At 48.1% G+C, this 20,560-nt stretch overlaps 3 protein-coding genes across 3 annotated transcripts; 1 reads left to right on the forward strand and 2 right to left on the reverse strand.

The window, feature by feature from the left end:
- Positions 1-8,535, reverse strand: RAB24 (RAB24, member RAS oncogene family). Its single transcript, XM_082213398.1, has 9 exons — positions 8,391-8,535; positions 7,330-7,563; positions 6,687-6,755; positions 5,305-5,383; positions 3,073-3,140; positions 2,394-2,493; positions 2,197-2,247; positions 1,659-1,721; positions 1-513 (listed from the first exon to the last, which is right to left on the reverse strand). Exons 2-9 carry the CDS (start codon positions 7,444-7,446, stop codon positions 446-448), a joined length of 615 nt encoding a protein of 204 aa, XP_082069524.1. The 5' UTR covers positions 7,447-7,563; positions 8,391-8,535; the 3' UTR covers positions 1-445.
- A 100-nt stretch (positions 8,536-8,635) lies between these two features.
- PRELID1 (PRELI domain containing 1) lies at positions 8,636-12,622 on the forward strand. The gene is made up of 5 exons (XM_082213396.1): positions 8,636-8,963; positions 10,538-10,763; positions 10,868-10,981; positions 11,499-11,577; positions 12,280-12,622. Exons 1-5 carry the CDS (start codon positions 8,872-8,874, stop codon positions 12,417-12,419), a joined length of 651 nt encoding a protein of 216 aa, XP_082069522.1. The 5' UTR covers positions 8,636-8,871; the 3' UTR covers positions 12,420-12,622.
- A 210-nt stretch (positions 12,623-12,832) lies between these two features.
- Positions 12,833-18,639, reverse strand: MXD3 (MAX dimerization protein 3). Its single transcript, XM_082213397.1, has 6 exons — positions 18,314-18,639; positions 17,991-18,090; positions 16,500-16,529; positions 14,766-14,880; positions 14,103-14,271; positions 12,833-13,648 (listed from the first exon to the last, which is right to left on the reverse strand). Exons 1-6 carry the CDS (start codon positions 18,381-18,383, stop codon positions 13,530-13,532), a joined length of 603 nt encoding a protein of 200 aa, XP_082069523.1. The 5' UTR covers positions 18,384-18,639; the 3' UTR covers positions 12,833-13,529.
- Positions 18,640-20,560: the final 1,921 nt, after the last annotated feature.

A 20,560-nucleotide genomic window follows, 5' to 3' on the forward strand; every position in this document is an offset into this window, starting at 1 on the left:
TTTCTCAACAACACAGGACCACAATGCACTTTTATTTACATATACATAGCTTATTAGAAGCCATTTAAATAATAAAGCAAAAAATCAGGTGCAACACCATCAAAACAGCAGAACCAACCGCTGCCAGAACAAGGTGTCTTCAGCGTTGGAGAGCCAGTTGTGAAAAAGCAATTCCTGAAGCGCGTCAAGAATTTTAAGTCAGCCTCTGGAAGGGATGGGAGCACAAGGCAGTCAAGGTCTCTGGTCAACAAGGCAGCAGAAAATCTCGCAGCGTGTGCCATGTTCTCCCCCCTCCCCAAGGAGAAGTGCCAGCAAGTGATGCTCCACAGGTCCGAAAGGGCAAGACATTCCATACAGCAGGGAAACAGTGTGAACTATCCAAAGACAGCATGAACTGCTATCCCAGGAGGGGAGCACTGCTGCTTTGGCAAAACAAGGAAAGAACTCAGTGATGGCAACAGCTATAAAAGTAGGTGGTAGTGTTCTTTTGGCTCAGATCAACTCCTTTCTCCTCTGAAAGCAGAACATATACAAGGGTTAGGAAAGAGGGGCAGATCTGTAGCAGCAGAATATTTAATGGCTCTGTTAAGAGGATTTCTTTCTCCCAGGGAAAAGTCCTGCCCTGTCCAGATCAAGTTTGCATACAGGGGGTAAAGACCAACACACAACAGATTATCCCCGACTCCCAAGTTATCAACAATTATTATTATTACTATTACTTTTATTAATTAAATGTGCATACAGTCCTTCATCTAAAGAGCCTAGTGTGGTTCACAACAGAAAAATACAAAATATATAATAAAAGCAAACCGATAACCTCCCCCTCCCACATCTAAAAAGCCATGGACCAAATGCCTGGTTGAAATGCCTGGATATGCAACGAAGATGCCAGGTGTGCCTTCCTGGGGAGAACGTTCCCCAGATGGAGTCTCCACAGAAAAGGCCCTTTATTGTGTTGCCACCCTAGACCTCTCACAGAGGAGGCACAAATAAGGGCCTCAGATGATCGCAGGGCCCAGGCTGGTTCATACAGGGAGAGTCTACAGACTATCGCAACTCCCCCTCCCTGACCCTCAAGTCTGTCCTGATGCCACACCAAGTACCCAGGTGGGCACAGACCAACTCCACCCTGCTCATCCAGCCAGATCTCAATGATACAGACCAGAACAGTCTCCTCATCCACAATCAGATCATGGATGAGGGAGGTGAATGCAAACCTGGCATCCAGCAACAGCAACAGCAGCAAGTCCAAGAGCTGGCTGACAGGACAACTGCAATTCCCCAGGTGGAGGGGGGGCTGGCACACTGCACAGTCGCTAACAGCCTGTGCTGTGTGCCCCTTACAGTCTGCCCCACCTTCCACACTATACCACCCCCTACCCTGAACCACTGCAGTTAGGTCCCCCTCCCCTGCTTTCCCCAGCTCTTCTCTTCCCAGAGGCAATAGAGTCCATTTGAAAATGCAGTTCATGGAGTCTCTGCTTTCTACATATGTAAAAAATCATGGGCATTCTTAAAGCACTTTTTTTTCTTACTCAGCGTGTCCCCAAGTCCCACTTTCATGTCCAGGAAATATATTTGCACCAGAGGTTCTATGCATGTTCAGAAGAACCTGTGAGCACACACACACAGTGGAAGTATATTGTTCAGAAACTCACCTGTCATCTCCTGAAAGGCAGTAAGCTGCGCATAATCCTCAGCCACCTTCATGAAGAGCTCATCTGTAAACAAAACACAGCAACACAGGATTGGTGTCTCGCCCACAGCTGGCTTCAGTAGGAACACCTGAACTGACCTGAACTTGGGAGGCAGCAAATGGCCACTGGCTACAAAATTTTGACTGAATGATAAAAGGGAACAAAACTCAGAAATAAGCATCCTGGATATCCTTTGGTAAACACGGTGATACCTTGAGACCTACTGCCCTGCCCCACTTGTCCACTCTCATTAGATTGCAGCCATAATCTTGAACTTATTGGAATTTGGAATTGTGGTTCAGTTCTACCTGGCGAGAAAGCATGGGCAAGGTACTCGGCATCACCCTTATTTATCAGGAGCCACAGTGACGCCATGTGCAAACTGTCCCCAACCAAAAGGAGAACAGCAGTCTTCTCACTCTGGGTGTGACTGTCCAGAGGCATTAGCCACACTTAAGCTCCATAAAGCCTTGCAATGCACCCTGGAAGCAATACTCACCCACATTCTGCCCAGTCTTACTGGAGGTTTCAAACAGCTCGGCTTTGATCTCTGAAATGACAGTATGTCAGACGGAAAGTTTTAGTTGTTTTACTCTACAATGGGGACTGCCATTGTAGATGCACCAATGTTAAGAGCTCCTGGTGCACTGAGATTCCCTTTCTCTCCTCCCAACAAGTGAAGAAGAAAAGCCTAACCATCCGCATAGTCCTGCACATCATGGAAGTCAATTCCTCGCCTTCTCCTGTCCTCGTCCAACAAATCACACTTGGTGCCACACAAATAGATCCTGCAGTTCTGCAGAGAAAGAGAACAAGGCAAGTACTTCCATACAAGGTCAGTCTAGCAAGCAGGTATTGCCAAGAATCCATGTAGCCAAACCAACAGGACCCACCCTATTTTTGTGTGACTGTGGTTTTTTTTAATTGTAAGTTTTAAAACTGTTTCATACTGTACTTTAAATTGTTGCAACCTGCCCTGGAACCTTAAGGTGAAGGGCAGATAATAATTAAAATGTAGTAGTAGTAACAGTAAAAATTTGACATGCCCAAAATGCAATCCTAAGGTGCACACAATTAACAGAGCTCAGGGAATGGTTACACACAATGCTGTTGCGCTGCTAAATCCACCTGGGAGACGGTCTGGAAGCCTCATACTTCTGACCTTCCCAAAAACATGAGATACAAGTCAAGCAACCATGTAACTTATCAACAACTGGCCACCCTCCCTCCCTCCATCCCACTGAGGAACTGCCCTCCAGTGTCCCAGTATACAAATTATAGAATGATGCTCCTCTGTAAGACCAATATTCCCTGTGGCTCTCCCAGTGAGGCGAATATTTCTTTTCTCCCTGCCTGGAAATGGAGATCTACTTACCTCCTCAAAGTTCTGCAGCTCATTCACCCAGAATTTTGCTCTCTGGAAACTGCTGCTATCAGTAAGATCTGTGGAAGTGGGGAGGTGTCAAGACTAGATCCCACCCAAAAAGTTCATAAAGCAGATTCACTGGCCCCTGTATATATAGGCAGAGTAACTGAAGTACTGAAATGAATAGGTTGGCTAGGAAAGAATTGCTCTCTTTCCCTGAACAGCTCATAATAGAGCCTCTGTCCACGCATCTTGAGTTCTTTTGTGGCACACAACTGAAATGTGTATAATATTCCTTATATTCCATCTAAAAAAGATGGAATGTGTATTAAAAGGATAACTACGAATGATGTCAGCAACGTTGATGGAAGTCCAAAAGGAATATGATTTGTTGTACATATGGTTTTACTTTTATCGTTACTTTTTTTTTCTTTTTTTTCTGTATATGATATTTTTCCTTTTTTGAAACTCTAATAAAAATTATAAAAAATAAAGAAATGTGTATAATAAGATAAGGTAAAGGGACCCCTGACCGTTAGATCCAGCCGCAGACGACTCTGGGGTTACGGCGCTCATCTCGCTCTATAGGCTGAGGGAGCTGGGTCATGTGGCCAGCATGACTAAGCCACTTCTGGTGAAGCAGAGCAGCGCACAGAAACACCATTTACCTTCCCGCTGGAGCGGGATTTATTTGTCTACTTGCACTTCATGCTTTCGAACTGCTAGGTTGGTAGGAGCAGGGACCGAACAACAGGAACTCACGTCGTTGCAGGGATTCAAACCGCCGACCTTCTGATTGGCAAGCCCTAGGCTCTGTGGCTTAACCCACAGCGCCACACACACAAATCCCCTTCCACGAAGAGTTAAAGGAAAGCTAATTGGAACTGCCCAGCTTTCTTGACTTAGACACCAGGGCTGGAGCAATACATTTTTTTGCCTGAGGCAAAGGGCAAAATGGCACCCTCTTTCCATGTACAAAAGTTGACTGGACTGGTAGTTGAATCTCGTCTCAACAGTGGCAAGAGAACAGTGTCATTCTAGCTTAGAGGACACAAGACAGGCCATGTGGCACTCACAGCTCTGCACTCCAACATCTCACTGTGTCTCTCTTACCACCATCAGCCTTCAACTGCCTGAGGCTCCTGTCTCATTTCACCTAACTGTAGAGCCAGTCCTGTTGAGCAGCCATAGTTTGACTGCCTTGGTATGCCAAACCACAGCCTAGTATCACTGGGTAGAGACGTTTTCCCTCCTATTAAGGTAACAGCCATGCAGTTTTGTGTTTAGGCAAAGAAACACCAGGAAACCTCCAGTGATAGGGAATCTCCCATGGCCAACACAAATCATGTAATTTATCCCAGACTAGTGGTAGACTAACGATTTCAGCAACTCTGCTGCCATCATAATAGCTATTGAGGAGGAGATAGAACTACATGTGCAGCTTTCACAGAGTTGTCCTCTTAAAGACAGGAGCACTATAGAGGCAGCTCCTTGCCTCTCTTCTGGCCTTTACAGGGCACTCTTAAAGTGGCACCATGGAGAGGGAAGGGGGATGGACACAAATGAAGACAGGAATTGGTGTCTGAATGGTGCAAGGTTAGTGTTGCCCCTGACAGAAGAAGCAGGCTGCCACATGGGCTCTATTTGAGGGCATAAAATGTATTTGGCAGGCGCTAGCTCTTTTCACAAACACAAGCACAATGATACAACCCCCAAATCAACGCATGAGAATCTCTCACTGCTGCTAGTTCTGAGGCAGAGCAAACTGCCCTCTCTATTGTGGAAGTGAAACTGCTAATAGACACAGCTTAGGAAACAAGAAAAGAGGCAGTAAAGCTGGCAAGTAAAGCAGCGGCTAAGTGACCACATCCTGAGGAATTGGTATTTCCATGATGTTCTTAACTGGACACCTGCACATCTGCAGAGGAACCAACCCTGTGCAACTAGAGGGCAGTCTGTCACTGTAAGAAAGCGATGACAATGGAGAGATCAAGGGACCCTCAACTAACATCCCGATGGAAGGAGGGCCTGAGTATGTAGCAAACAATAATCCCCAAACAACATCCCAATTATACTCCCTCTGTATTTGTTTGATTCTGTTCCCAAATATTTGCACACAAATCTCCTTCAGAACAATGGATTGGCTAGCACCGCCCTTTCCAAGTTTGTAAGAATGTTCTCCTAGCATTGGTGGTCCAGAGCTACAAGGGTACCTGAGTTGGCATGCAAGTGAACTCTTACCATAACATACAATGGCAGCTTTTGCCCCACGGTAGTATATCCGGCTCATGGCCTCATAACGCTCTGAGCCAGCTGTATCCTAGAAAAGGGAGAAACAGTAAGAGGGAGAAACTTAGAATCCCAATGGAATTCAACATAGCACTAAGGAGCCAGTCTGCTTGTCTGTCAAAATGATTTCACTTCCCTGGACAGTGGTACCTCAGTTTTCAAATGTCTCCACTGACGAGCATTTCAGTTTTCGAACGCTATAAAGCCGGAGGTAAATGCTTCGGTTTTCAAACACGCCTTGGAAGTCAAACATGCCATGTGGCTTCTGATGAGTGCAGGATCCTGAGGCCTGGCTGTCGGCTATTGAGTTTTCAGTTTTCAAAAGTTTCAGAACTCAAACAGTCTTCTGGAGCAGATTACGTTTGAAAACTGAGGTACCACTGTATATTGTTCTGGGGATTCACCCAACCCTTCAGAGCAGCTTTAGGGGAAACACACAGCAACGGGGAAAGCCCAACCGCACAAGTGGGAGGCCTTGCGCTGGCGTCTGCTAACAGAACTGGGCAGTGGAATCCAGCCCCTAGAGCCTGGCATATAGCCCTCTTTCAATTAAACACAAAACAGGCTGATCAAAGTGAAGGAACGAAAAGAAATACTGTCAGCGTTGTGAAGTAAATAGAACGTTTTCCGGGCAGCTCAAAAGAAATAAAAGAATAAATACAATGATTCAGCTACAAGTGCGAAATAATTAAATAGCAGCATTAAACACACACAGAGAAAACCAGTGTACAACAATAAACACCAGACATTACGAGCCGGGATTTGAAGACCACAAATTGTTTCAAAGGCCCGACTAAATAGAGAGGTCTTCAACTCGTGCCAGAAAGGTGCTAAGCAAGCATCTCTGGGGAGGCCGTTCCACAGTTGGGGTGCCACCACTGAGAAAGCTCTAAAGTTCCCAAACGGTGCCCCACAAACCTAACTCGGGTGGTCTGCAGCATGTCTGTGAACAACAGGAGCAGTGGCTGCTCTGGGACAGACCAGAAGCGACAGGCAGGAGGAAGCGACTTGAAAGGAGTGAAGACCAGGAGCCAGAAACATATTGTCTTTTATTGTATTACCATTTGTATTACAATTGGAATTGATATTGTATTACGAAAATCATGTAGCATCTAGCATAGTGCATTACAACAGAAAGAAAAATAGTTAAGTAGTGCACCAAGACCCTTAGCAATTTTCAAGTTGTTCATGTGGGAAATGTTTGGGAACTACTGTTCTAGAAGCCTCCTCACACTTGTCCCCCCTCCCCTGCACAACCAAAGCATGTCCCATTAGTTCTCTGGTACTTTATGTTTGCCACACACAGCCAGTGTCATTCCCATCTTAAGACTTACCCAGATTCCCAAGGTTACGGTCCGACCTCCCACTGGCATCACTTTGGCTACAAACGCAGCACCTATTGTCTAAAATAAGAAGAATACATATGAATGCAGCTGCACCACCTCATCAGCTCTTTGAAAGTAGCCACTAGTGGCAAACAAGTATTTCTTCCAGACGTCCAAACCAGGAAGTTTTTACAAATAGAAAAAGAATTGCTGCACCCCCCCACTCCTTTTTAGGCTGTCGGAGCATCACAAACAAATGACTAACACAAGTACATACTGACAGGCAAGCTAGTAAATATTTCTGTGGATTAGTGACATCAGTGAATCTCTTTGCAAGGCTACCTTTAATAGAGGCTACCTTTAACAGATAGCAGATACTAGCAGTTTCTTTCTTTTTCCTAGCCAACATGGCCCCTTCTGATATGGCACGTTGTCTTACGGGCCTTCTTAGTTTCACTTTCTTTTAGGCTTCAAAGTTCCTTTGTGGTTACAAACCGCTCACCAAATGTCCATTTCACAACATACAAGATTCACGGATAAAGATTTAAGAAGTGGAGGGGTGGGAGCGGAAGAGAACTACAGATTGCTCAACCCAGTTGCCACTTGAAAGGCTCTCCACATCTGCCCCCCACCCCCCAAAGGACACACTCACGTTCTGGTAAGGTCCCACAAGGAAGCGGTTGTGAACGTATCGCTCCACCAAGCTGGTCTTGCCCACGTACTCTTTGCCCAGCATCACAACTTTGGCATCCACACGCTGCCCGCTCATCCTCTTGCCCTGGCAGCCGTGTGTTCCCCTCCAGGTGGTCCAGAGGGATCCCCAATGCCCCCACCTGAGTCGGCTGGCGCAGCCTAAGACAGATGCGGCTCAGGTGGAGAGGCTCACCTGCAGTAAGCAGAGGAGGAAGTAGAGCAAGTGACTCAGGAGCAGCACCTCCCCGTTCCCACGTCACCTCGAAAGCTAAGAGGGCTCCAGCAGGCATAAGCCAGAAGGCCTGGCACTGCCCAGAATGCAGGTGTGCCCTGCATCCTCCACAGCAGTTGCGAGTGGTACCTCGGGTTACATACGCTTCAGGTTACACACTCCACTAACCGAGAAATAGTGCTTCAGGTTAAGAACTTTCCTTCAGGATAAGAACAGAAATCGGGCTCTGGCGGGCGGCAGCAGGAGGCCCCATTAGCTAACGTGGTGCTTCAGGTTAAGAACAGACCTCCAGAACGAATTAAGTACTTAACCCGAGGTACCACTGTACTGGCAGGCAGTAGCAGCACTTCAAAAAAATGCGGAGAGGGAGGCAAAAAGGGCAATACTATTCACAACGACAAGAAACGTATTTCTCCAGCGCTACCCATTTCTGCGGCAGCTGTCCACCGGGGTGCTGCCCTACGCTCTAAGGGGCTGGACTAGATGATCCTCGGGGTCCCCTCCGACTCTACCCTTCCGCGATTCTACGCTGCTCTGTCCCCAGGGGAGGGGCGCATGGGCTTCCCTTGGCCTCCACGAACTCCCCCCATGTGGGCGCACAGGGGCTGAGGGACTGGCCCCAGGTCTGGCAGGACCCTGGATCCGATGACGCGGCAAGGGTGATCCTAACAGGAGGCTCCCCGGAGGCTTCGGGACAGCGCTCTGCGCCCAGTCCCGGTTGCCCGGGCGGCAGGGGCTGGCGGCTTCTGCAGGGCCGGGCTGCGGAGGGAGAGGGCGGCGGCGCTCACCCCGGTCTCATGGCGCTGGAGCCGGTCGCCGCTGGCGGAGGCGGGAGGGAGTCGGGACGCGGCGGCGGCGGGGGAACGAGCCGCCGACGGACCAGTTCCCAGCCAGCGCTGCTGCTGCTGCGGCGGAGCAGCCCGCGGAAGGGGGCGGGGCTTCGCGGCGGGGCCGGAAGCGCGCGGCCGCGGCGGGGCGGGGCTTGAGTCCCCCAGTGCACGAGGAGGGAGGAAGCAGGAGGCTGGCGGAGCTGAGGCGGCGGAAGCGCCTGGGCTGCTCGTCGCGGAAGTCGCTGCCGCTGCCCTGCCCTCGCATGGCGGCCGCTGGGCGCCGCTGGCCGCGATCTTCGGGACTGGCCGTGACGCCGGAGAGAGGCCTCGGCGAGCGAGAGGCCCGGGAGGCGTAAGGCGGGCCAGGCCGCCGGGCGACCGCCGCGCGACCGCCGCCCTTTCCTCTCCGCCTCCTGCAGGATCGGTGACCGCGGAGGTGATGGGGAAATACTTCCTGACCCTGAGCGTCCTCAAGGGGCCCTGGGACCAAGTCTTCGCCGCCTTCTGGCAGCGCTATCCGAACCCCTACAGGTGAGCGCGGGCCGTGGGGTCTCCTCTCTCCCTCCCCCTCCCCAGTAGGAAGTGAAAAGGGCTGGGCTGGGGGGGGCACAGTGTTTTTCTCGTAGGAGATGCCGGGCGACAGCCTGACAGAGCGATACTTTCTCCCTCCCGTGATCCCTGCTCCCGTCATTGGCTCCGGAGCAAGCCCCATACATTTTGGGTGGCCCCGCACATTCACAGCCCGAGCCTGTTCACGTACATACAGGCTGCTCGGTTGGCTGAGGCTTGCCGCTAGGGGAGCGCGCGTCGAGGTGCTCGCAGCCCCGACTTGGTGGGCTCATCCTGGCGATCTGTGCTGCCCCCAGCGGCGGTCTCAAGACGGGGTAATGCAGTGGGGAAAAGTCTGGCGGGAGACGTACGTGCTGGTGAAGCAGTTGCCTTTCTTCTCTGCCTTGGCCAAGGCCGCTGCATGAACCTTTCACCTAGTGCGCCGGGAGAGGCTTTGTGGCCATCAGGGTGTAATCTTTGATAGCCTCTTCTTTGAGGCTAAGCCGTCGGAGCTTACTGTTTACCGATCATTTGGATTTTGGGAGGTGGGGCAGGGCAGGGATTTCTAGAAACAGGAGTAAATAAGATCAAAAAGATTTGCTAGATGATAGATTAGCATAGGCAGATATGCTGGAGGTACGGGTGTGGTGTGTGTAAAAAATATCGAAGTTTGCTCTGGAACAGCCATTTTCAAATGCCACAGGCAACCTTTTCTCTTTGCCTGCTGCCTTGACTCTTGAGGAAAGCATCCTCTTAACCAGGCTTCCTCAAACTCGGCCCTCCAGATGGTTTTGGCCTACAACTCCCATGATCCCTAGCTAGCAGGACCAGTGGTCAGGGATGATGGGAATTGTAGTCTCAAAACATCTGGAGGGCCGAGTTTGAGCTCTTAACACTGCTGTAAAAGTGCACATGCACAGATTTGTGTTTTCATTAGGGATCAGTTGATTAAAACCAACTACTAGCTTCTGGTGGTGATTGACTCGCCTGTAAATCAGCCTGTAAATCATCTGACATCACCGGGACCTCAGGTAATCCTTTTTTTCTTTGCAGAGTGACTTGAACTCAAGTTGAGCTACAAAGGAAGATCCCAGCCAATCTAAGCAGGGCTTGAAGTCAACACTGATTAGCTGAGTGGCACTGTCATTAAGCCTCAATTTTGGCTAGGGTCAGCTACACTTGGGAGCTCTGCAGCTCCCTAAGCAACATGTTAACATCGTACATGCCATCTAGTGAAGGTGGCTTGGGAAAAACAGCTAAACTGGGGCCTAAGTGGGACAGAGGGAAGCAGTCCAGCTAGGAATGGCATTCCGCTCTGCTGAGTGACTGGATAGGAGGCAATGTACTCTTGTCACATGATTATACACATAGGAAAGCTTAGAACAGCCTTCCCCCAATCTGGTGCCCTCTGGGACTACCAACTCCTATCTGCCCCAACCAACATGGACATCAGCCAGGGACGATCAGAGTTGTACTCCAAAAAAACAACTGGAGGGCACCAGTTGAGGAAGCACAGCTTAAAATGAATTCGTCAGATGCTCTTCTCTCCTCCCCAGCAAACATGTCCTGACAGAAGACATTTTACACCGAGAGGTGACAGAAGACCAGAAGCTGCTTTCCAGGCGGCTCCTCACCAAGACCAACAGGATGCCTCGCTGGGCAGAGCGCTTCTTTCCATCCAATGTCGCCCACTCTGTCTACATCCTCGAAGATTCCATTGTGGACCCACAGAACCGAACCATGACCACATTCACCTGGAACATTAATCATGCACGTCTTATGGTGAGCAGGCTTTGAGCAGGGCTAGCAGCATAAACTCCTACTGTGTTTCATCCTATGGGGGGAGTTGATAGTCATTTTGTTGTGCCATCTCTTGTGCCTTGCAGGTGGTGGAGGAGCGGTGTGTTTACAGAGAGAACCCTGAAAACAGCGGCTGGACAGAAGTCCAGCGGGAAGCTTGGGTTTCCTCCACTCTGTTTGGTGTCTCGCGTGCTGTCCAGGTGAGTGGTCAGTGACCTGTGTCTCTTGATATACTTCAGCTGCAAAGAGGCAGTCTTAGAAGAGCTCAACATGACGGGTACCTTTGGATAGTTTTGTAACTGGGAACTAGGGCTGGGCGATATCAGCTTTTCAACACTGCTGTGTATCACCAGCCAAACATCACAGTTTGGTGATATACCGCAGTGTCGAAAAAACAAGATGCATTGGCCTCTGCCCGTGAGAAACAAGGTGAAACTGCCCCTACTCTTGGCTCAGGCGCAGCATTGGGGCTCCTTTGACCGCTTGCTGCGGGGAGGAGCTCAGGAGTGGTGGCAGTTTCACCAGTGAAAACTGACATCACGGCCTGCTCCTCATACAGCTCCTGGCCGATATATTAATATATCACCCAGGTCTACTAGGAAGATAGCTGATGAGCCAGGCAGATTCCTCTGAGTTCAGGTTGTGTAAATGAGTGGACTCCGGCGGTGGCATTCATTATTCATTTCTCTGCTCACTCCCCCTGTATTCTTGTTTTAGGAGTTTGGCTTGGCCAGGTTCAAAAGCAATGTGACCAAGAGTACCAAAGGGTTTGAGTACGTGCTGGCCAAAATGCAAGGTGAGTACTGTGGTGGTAAAGGAAAGCGTCTGAGAATATGCCACAAGCAAACAGTGGGATGGAGTTCCTAAGCCTCCAGCATTGTTAGCACATTCAGGTTCTAAAAAGCACAGCTCCCTTTTACCAGTGCCAAGATTTCCCCCCTTTAGTTTACTGCACCCATGAAAGCATGTAAATTTTGTTGGGAGAGGAGCAAATTTGCTGCATCAACTGGACCTTAGGCTAGCACCGAATAGGGTAGAGCTTGTTCCATTTTCTGCAGGAAGTTCCAAGAGAGTTTTGGGTTGCTAATTTCACCAGTCCTGCTCCAGAGTAGTTTCAGCATTCAAAACCAAGGAGTGGGGTGAAGACAGAAAATGCAGCTTTAGAATGTCTGGAGCTACCTTTTGGGGGGCAGGCGTCTTCTGTGCTTGTTCTAGGTAAACCTGTAGACTTCAGACTTTTAGCTAGTGGCAATATGGACTATTGAGAAAACAGTAGGAGAGTTCCCCTTTGGCTCTTCTCTTCTTCCAATTGGTGTTTCTCGTGAACATTAAGGCTAGATAAAATAACACTTCCTTAACTATGTGGAAGGAGATGCCCACTGTAGAGAGTGATACCTAAACAAACAGAGGCAGCAAACTAAAACCCTTACATTGATTTTTTGTTCAGACCTTCAGGCAGTTCAGTGGACATACTTAAGAGCTTTTGGCTTTATTACAGGTGAAGCACCATCCAAAACCTTGGTGGAAACTGCAAAGGAGGCAACCGAGAAGGCCAAGGAGACTGCCTTGGCAGCAACTGAGAAAGCAAAGGACTTGGCTAGCAAGGCAGCTACTAAAAAGAAGCAGCAATATGTTTGAAAAAAACTCAGTTTTCCTGCTGTGGGGAATAGAATGCAACAAAATAATACTGGAAGGCTTACCTGTCTGTAACTAAGCGTCTCTTCCCTTGGGAAGCATGTCTCTAGCTCTTGTGTTTTTTTTAAATTGAAACTATACAAATCTGACAATCATCTTCTTTCTAAAAGGTGTAATTATCATTAAAAGATTAGACTTCAAGTTAATCCAGTGCCAGGGCCTGTTCCTCAGGTGGGCACCAATTTTCAAAGCTGTGACTAAGCCAATAGAAGTCTTCCTGTTTACATTTACCTTCTATGCAACTTGGAGGTCTCTGTATATTAAGATGTGGGTGTGGGTGGCTGCTGGTTAGCAAGTATGCTATAAACAGCCTCACCCATGTTTTGCATTCTTAGGAGAAAACCAGATGAATAGGATGCAAGAAATTAAAAACCTTTACTAGAATACTGCTGAGTACATAAGCGGATCGGTCACAAAACGGAAGCAATGTTTGTTTCGGGGAAGATCAGATACTTCAATTGGGTGGAATGTGCCATGGAATGAGAGCCCACTAGGCATTGTCCTAGCTGTTCCCAGCTCCCCTTGACGCAACCCATTCCATGTTGAGGAATTGGAGATAAGAGCAACCCGGTTTTGCTAGCTTGTTCATCCTGCATTCCTGGAACTAAGTGCATCTCTGCTATAAAGTTGGAATGATTCAGTATGTCAAGGTCTACTGTTGCCCTTGTTGAGACTTGCTTCCAGTCCTTAACAGGCCAAGCCTACCTCCTCTTTCTGACTGGAAGAGACATACAAGCTTTCACAGCGGGTGGGGCACAGAAAACCATATAGCTACCCCATGCACAGCGTAATCTGTCTGGTACACATTAAGTGCTGTGGGGATCTCACCCTTCTTTCAGCCCTGCCCCATAATTGAGTAATCCAAGTCTTTTATCCAAGTCTAGAAAATGTTCCGGCTTAGTCTAGCAGAAAGGTAGAGGTACAACGTGGGTAGCACTGTCCTTTGCACCATGCAGAGTTTTGTTCAGAACCAAATTCCATTCATGAAATCCTGGCTTTGCTGCTGGAAATCCATCTGGGTGAGAGCTGCCCTTATAACTAGGCTTCTGTCCATCATAACCAAAAGTTGCTGGCACTGGAATAACTGTGTTCCTGCCCAGTGCTGAAGGCGGCCACAACATCCTCTTCAACGCTGCTGAATGCCAGACCTTCCACGTCCACTTCTGCATCTTCTGTAGCAGAAAAAAAATACATCAGAGTTCTTTACCCATACAGGATTTGGTATCTTTTACAGACACTCCAGAAGGTCACTAGAGGCACAGGAACTGGGACACCTCCAGATGCTGCTGAACTGCAACCCCTGTCATCCTTGGTCATCCTTGCAGAGGGCTGATAGGAGTTGTAGTCTGACAACATTTGGAGCTGTCACAGGTTCCCCATCCCTGCCTTCCACAACCTGGTACTCTCCATGTTTTGGACTATAGCTCCCATCAACCTGAGCCAGCACAGTTGTGCTGGCTGAGACTGATGGGACTTATAGTCCAAAATGTCTGGAAGGCACCAGGTTGAGGAAGGCTGTAGTAGGAAATGTCCAGTGTATCCTGCTCTTACACTTATGCCTTCAATAGAACGCATCCAGCTATGGGGACCGCAGCACAGCCCATCCGATTGTACGGCAACACCCACCTGAATCGGAGCGTTCGGAGGAGAACCGAGAAGAGTCCAGGCTATCGGTTCGCAGCCTCTCCACGCTGGAATGAGCCAGCAACTCTTCCAGCCGCTGGTGCAGGTTCTGCTGCTCACAGCGTAGCCTCTCCTTCAGTTGCTGTGCTCTCTGCTCCTGCTCTTCCAGCTTCTGGAAGGGGGAACAGGGTCAAGGACAGTATCCAATAACTATAGCAAATGCTTCGGCTCCTTCCGGGTTTACCAGTTTTTGGGAAGCAACACTGCACTTCCATCACAGCTGTCCAGGAGGACTTTGATGTCTGGCTTATAAATTCCCTGGAAACATTTGGGTGGCCACAGCTGCTGGCAAGATGAGAGATCACAGGGGTATGATCCAGCAGGGCCAAATGAAGCACCCAATGTGAATTAGTTCATATGCGGTAAAATAAAAAGGTACACCCCTTAGCAACGCAACACACTGCTAAAATAAGAGGTTTAGTCACACTCATGTGATTTTTCACCCCTCTGGAGGTTGGAAGCTGTTCGATCCATTTCCAGCCCTACTCAGTAAATCTGTTGGATCCTGCTCATACACCGTCTGTCTCATGTGTTCCAAGTTTAAAGTACAAGGCTGGCAAGGCAACCTTGAAAGACAGCCAGTAAGCAGGGAAGTGTGTCGCTTACCTTAATATGCAGCCTGGCTCTGTGCAAAAGACTGAGGGTTGTATAACGAGAGCACTCTGTGTTCATGGGGACCTGTTGCTTTAGTTGATCCAAACAATGACGCAGCTGAGCCCTCCTGCCAGAGAAAAAGATATCACAATGTGGGTTTGATGCATGAGATGGCACGGGAGCTCGCCGTGTCTCTGGGTAAGGCCTTGAGGCAACTTCCAGGCCCTTACAAAATTGGAAAATGTGTGCCTAAGTCTCCTCTAGCTAGAGAGCTATAGTCATCCATGTAGGCCAGGTCTCAGACTTCATTGTAATTAATTAACTTTATGTACAGAGGGGGAAACGGAACCAGATTTCATCATCTGCCGCAACTCTTACATGCCTGTGTTCCTGAATCCAAGCAAGCTGATATGGGTAGATGGATAAAGGTAGCAGATAAATACAAATTGGGATGGTTATAATAAGTAGCTTGAGCAGAATTACAGACACCCAGACCCAACCAACATGGCTTTCTTCCGATCTCTCATTGTACAGAAATCGTGGTAGAGTGATCCATGGCTACTGCACGCAGGATCTTAACAGTTGGCAAGCCCTACCATAAGAACACAGAACTAAAAACTGGCCCAAACGAGTTGTATCAGAAGATCCATAACACGATCTTCGTCTAGTTATCAGAAGTGTGTGTGTGTGTGTGTGTGTGTTTGCGTGTATATAAGATCAAAGTGATTTGTGTGTAGAGGCAGTTAACTCCTTCAGACGTCTTTTAATTTCTTTTAAAAAACACAGGAGTTCCAATCATGGCTTTCCTGACATCTCATCTATTTACTGTAGGTATTGAGTTTTATGGTCTAAGTTGAACATCGTGTGATCCTCTACCCCAATGGAAACCACATGTGAGCATTTTAAATTAAACCAGGAACTCAAAAAAGGCATTTTGGCAAGATATGATATACAGGGATTGACAATTATGCAAGGTTAATCAGGAGTGACAAATTTATCACTTGGCACCTTCATTGCTGGAAGTGCCAGGATTTCAATGCTGGAGAGTCAAGACCAGGGGTCAGCAAACTTTTTCAGCAGGGGGCCGATCCAATGTCCCTCAAACCTTGTTGGGGGCCGGACTTTTTTTTTTTAAATGAACGAATTATTATGCCCCACAAATAACCTAGAGATGCATTTTAAATAAAAGCACACATTCTACTCTTGTAAAAACACACTGATTCCCGGATTCTCTGCGGACCAGATTTAGAAGGCGATTGGTTTAGATCCAGCCCCCAGGCCTTAGTTTGCCTACTCATGGTCAAGACACTTTATTTACTTAGCTGTGGTAAGTACATGTTAACTTTATCACCATTTGATTGGAAAGTATGTATAGTCCTCCAAATATTTCACATACTTCTTCACTTACATCTCCCTCCATGGACATTCTCCTATGTGCATCTCCATTTAAAAATAAAATCCTATTGAAAACTAGTGGTCAACAGCGTGCTAACTCCTTATACAAAAATTCGGTGTACATCTCCTAAGTTTGGCAAGGTAGAAGTGGCCTGGGGCAGCCTTCTTACTCAGCTGTAAAATGCTTTTGCTACTTCATGAATTCCATCTCTCTACTTAGACAGGAAGTGCTCTTATAAAGAGGAGCTGGTATGTTCAGTGCTGTCAACTCCCACTTCTTACTGAACATGATAAATGAGAAATTACCCCTCTTCTCCCTGCAACCCCAGCCCTTCCTATATGAAAATTTACCTGTGCTTCTCCAGCTCATTGTGCACAGTTCTGAAACGAAAGAAGAATAGGAAATAAGATTAATGGATCACATTTAGATTTGTAGCAAAATGATAACTGGTTTTGTTCACATTGTCCACCGAGACAGAAAGTTCTCATTCAATCCCAGTAAAATCCTACCTTCCCAAAGCTCAATGTCTACTATCCACATAGTGAATATGCAGGACAGGAGAGGAAGAAGATCCATTTCATTCTCTAAAGTAGTTTATGAAGAAGCCCAGGAACTGGCACTGGACTGGACCAGTCAAGGTCCTGTTTGCTACATCATCAGAAACCCACACATCCAAGGGCCCAGGAAACATGTAATAAATAGCACAAATCCCTAAGTCTGGGGTGGCTTGATGTAATGTAATGTAAAACTAAATGCCTATTTGAGAATAGTCAGATTTCACAGAGAAAATGACAAGTGCAACAGCACACTGCAAGAGGTGGGTGTAACTATTTCTGCAGTAAGAAAGCTGAGAGGTGGTACATAGCTCAGGGATGGAGCATATGGTTTGCATGTAGAAGGTTCCAGTTTCAATAGGGCTACAAAAGACCACTGCCAGCCAGTATAGACCAGGCAGGCAATGTTGTGCTCTCAAAATGTTGTTGGATGGCAACATAGCTGCATGGCTAATTTGCAAGGATGATGGGAGATGCTGTCCGACATCACATTGGCTACGCCTGGCATATAGACAGCAATAGAGCTAGGTGGACTAATGCTCTGACTCAGGATAAGGCCGTTTCCTATGTTCTCATGCTTGTGGTTGCGTGACAGTGGCACAACTGGTTTTAAAGAACCAGATGTCAGGAATAGTCATAACTGCTAACCTCTATGCCAGGAATGCAGCTCCTCGGAGCTTGCACAATGTCACAGGAAATATGCAACCATCAATTAAAGCATTTTGTTTCCTGCAATTAGGACTTCTGTCTCCTATTGGATAGTAACGCAGTAGAGTATAGGAACCTCGGGGTCCATGTATTGAAATGTGAGCCTTGCTCTAGTGGAAAATGTAAAAGTAAAACAAAATACCTAGTCCAATTCCTGAGCAAGGTAAAACCAATGAAAGAGGAGGTTTTGATTTTCTTAAACCACAAAGCCAAAAACTGATGTCCAGGAGAGAGAAACAACTCCACTGGTGGCTACGGCTTGTATCCAACTAATTTAATTCAGAGTAGACACACTGAAATTCATGGATCAGTATTAATCAAACCCAGTAACTTCAGGTCTACTGTCTATACAACTAATGCTGCATTCAAAACTGGTTGCCTCATGTCATATACAAGCATTTTGTTTCTGGTGGCGACCCCATCACTTTGAAGAAGCGCTTTGCCAGCCTCGCTGAGATTTCACACCCCCATCTTCTTTATTTTTATTTCGCTATATAGACTTCTGCTTTCAGTTAGTCCATCACCAGATGTTCCACTGCAGTTCCAATGGCAATAGTAGAACAAAACCCGGACTCTTACCTGAGGTTTTGCAGGGCATTCCGAGGCTTGGACCTCTTCCGGGGCTGCAACGAGTCTTTCCCGGAGTAAGGGGACAGCGAAGCGTAGCCATGTTCGGCTTCTGCGAGACAAAATCCGAGGCTCGGAACGATTTCGCCTCCGCACCATTTAATAACCCCCAGCCCACTTCTTTTCTAAGGAAACAACCCACCGCCCCATTCCTCCGCCCCACTCCCACGGAGGAGAGCCGGTCCTGCCTGCCTCCGATCGAGGAGCCACAGTATGGCCCTCATACCCCGCATAGCCAAGCCACCGCCCCCGACCCTGAGATAGGCAGGTGGTACCTCTCTCCCTGCGCTCCAGGTACTCCGCCGCTTGCAGCAGCACCTGAATGTTGCTGGCCATGAGCTCCATGACAACAGACTCGGACCGAGCGAAGACTTTGTTACACCGTAACCGACCCACTGCCTTCGGCTCCGGCTCCGCCCCTTCGAACGCTCCGAGGTTCTAACCCCGCCTCTTCGAACCCTGGCGGCAGGCCTCGGAACCGGCTCCAGTTTTGGCGCGGGCCACAAGCTGCGCTCCAGGAGCCGAGAGCTGCTTTTTGAACTGCCCGGAACTCCCAAGACCCGTGACCCTCCGAAGCTCCGCGAGCCCACCCAGCTGACTTGTTTTGAATCTCACCCTGCGGCGGACGTGGCCTGGGAAACTAGCGCTCTCATTGGCTGAAAGGCTTGACCAGGCGTGGCTACGTCACTGCAGTTTCAAAACAAATTCGGGCGGGAAAAGGATGGGGCTTCAAATTTGAATTGGAGGCGGGGCCATCGCTCTCCAGCGGGAGTACAGTATATTGACGTGAGGGATTTTTTAAAATAAGGCTTCTAGGAGGAGGTCAGGCTTCTAACACCTCAGAATTCAGAGTAGTTCCTTCGTTCGACAGTTTAGACTAGAACCCCTCGCTTCATGTGTCGCTCAGTAGTAGAGGAGGTGCTTTGTATGCAGAAGGTCTCAGGTGCGATCTCCAGGTAGGACTAGCAAAGACTCCTTGTTGCAGAGAGTAGCTCATAGCTGTCAACTTTCAGATTTGAAAATAAGGGATCAGCAGCCTCGAAAATAAGGGATCAGCAGCATAACTGTCAACTTTCGGATTTGAAAATAAGGGATCAGCAGCCTCACCTGTCCCAGAGACAGTCTATGGGATATCTAACAATCTGGGATAGCAGCGGGAAAAGGCGCTGAAATAAGGGAATTTCCCTCAAAAAAAGGAAGGTTGACAGCTATGGAGTAGCTGCCAGTCAGTGGGCAACACTGAGGCAGATGGCCCATCCCAGTGCCCTACCTTGGGGCAGCTTCCTATATGTATGGATGGGAAAGGTGCAAGAGAATTTAAAGCCTCCTCTTGTCACCACAACTCATGTGGTTGGGGAGGGTAAGAAGAGTGCTCTGTGAGATAAGTAACCTGGGGTCACTATTATAGTGCATCAAGATCATTTCTCATAAGGAAAACAAAGTTTATCCGTCACATACTGCTGTTATTTATACAATAGTTTGCATGAACATGCATAATTTAAAGTAAGTGTGTGTGTGTTTAACTTGCATATCCTGACTGATTTCCAGTCACATAAGGTAGTCATATTTTCCTTGATAGAGTTGGGCTTGTGAATGTATACGCTTCACCACATCCACACGGTTATAATTTTGACAGACACGGTGGGGAAGCTCCTCAAACATGGACGTCTACTGTGTCTCATCTGCAGTTTATATGGAAACATTCGGGTCTGGGTTAGGTGTGACCAACAGGGCCATTTACCCAAGGAAATCCAAACCTACCATGGTGTCAAACAAGGCTGTGTCCTTGCGCCTACTCTATTCAACTTCTATATTAACTCCTTAATAGGAAACATGGAGAAAGAAAATGCCCACCCCCCTAAATTGGCTACTACACCCCTCCCAGTTCTCTTAAATGCGGATGATGCAGTTCTAATTTCCTTCTCCTGTGTAGACCTAAGAAAACTTCTAAGATGTCTCACTGTTTATTGTAATGCCCAACAATAAATAAATAAATAAATATTTATTATTTGTACCCCGCCCATCTGGCTGGGTTTCCCCAGCCACTCTGGGCGGCTTCCATAGAAACCAAAAATACAGTAAAATATCACAGATTAAAAACTTCCCTGAACAGGGCTGCCTTAAGATGTCTTCTAAATGTCAGGTAGTTGTTTATCTCTTTGACATCTGATGTGAGGGCGTTCCACAGGGCTGGCGCCACTACCGAGAAGGCCCTCTGCCTGGTTCCCTGTAGCTTTGCTTCTCGCAATGAGGGAACCACCAGAAGGCCCTCGGCGCTGGACCTCAGCGTCCGGGCAGAACGATGGGGGTGGAGACGCTCCTTCAGGTATACTGTGCCAAGGCCATTTAGGGCTTTAAAGGTCAACACCAGCACTTTGAATTGTGCTCGGAAACGTACTGGGAGCCAATGTAGGTCTTTCAAGACTGGTGTTATGTGGTCTCGGCGGCCGCCCCCAGTCACCAGTCTAGCTGCCGCATTCTGGATTAGTTGTAGTTTCCGAGTCACCTTCAAAGGTAGCCCC

The sequence above is a fragment of the Podarcis vaucheri genome (genome assembly GCF_965113315.1).
Source record: "Podarcis vaucheri genome assembly, chromosome: 2".
NCBI lineage: Eukaryota > Metazoa > Chordata > Lepidosauria > Squamata > Lacertidae > Podarcis > Podarcis vaucheri.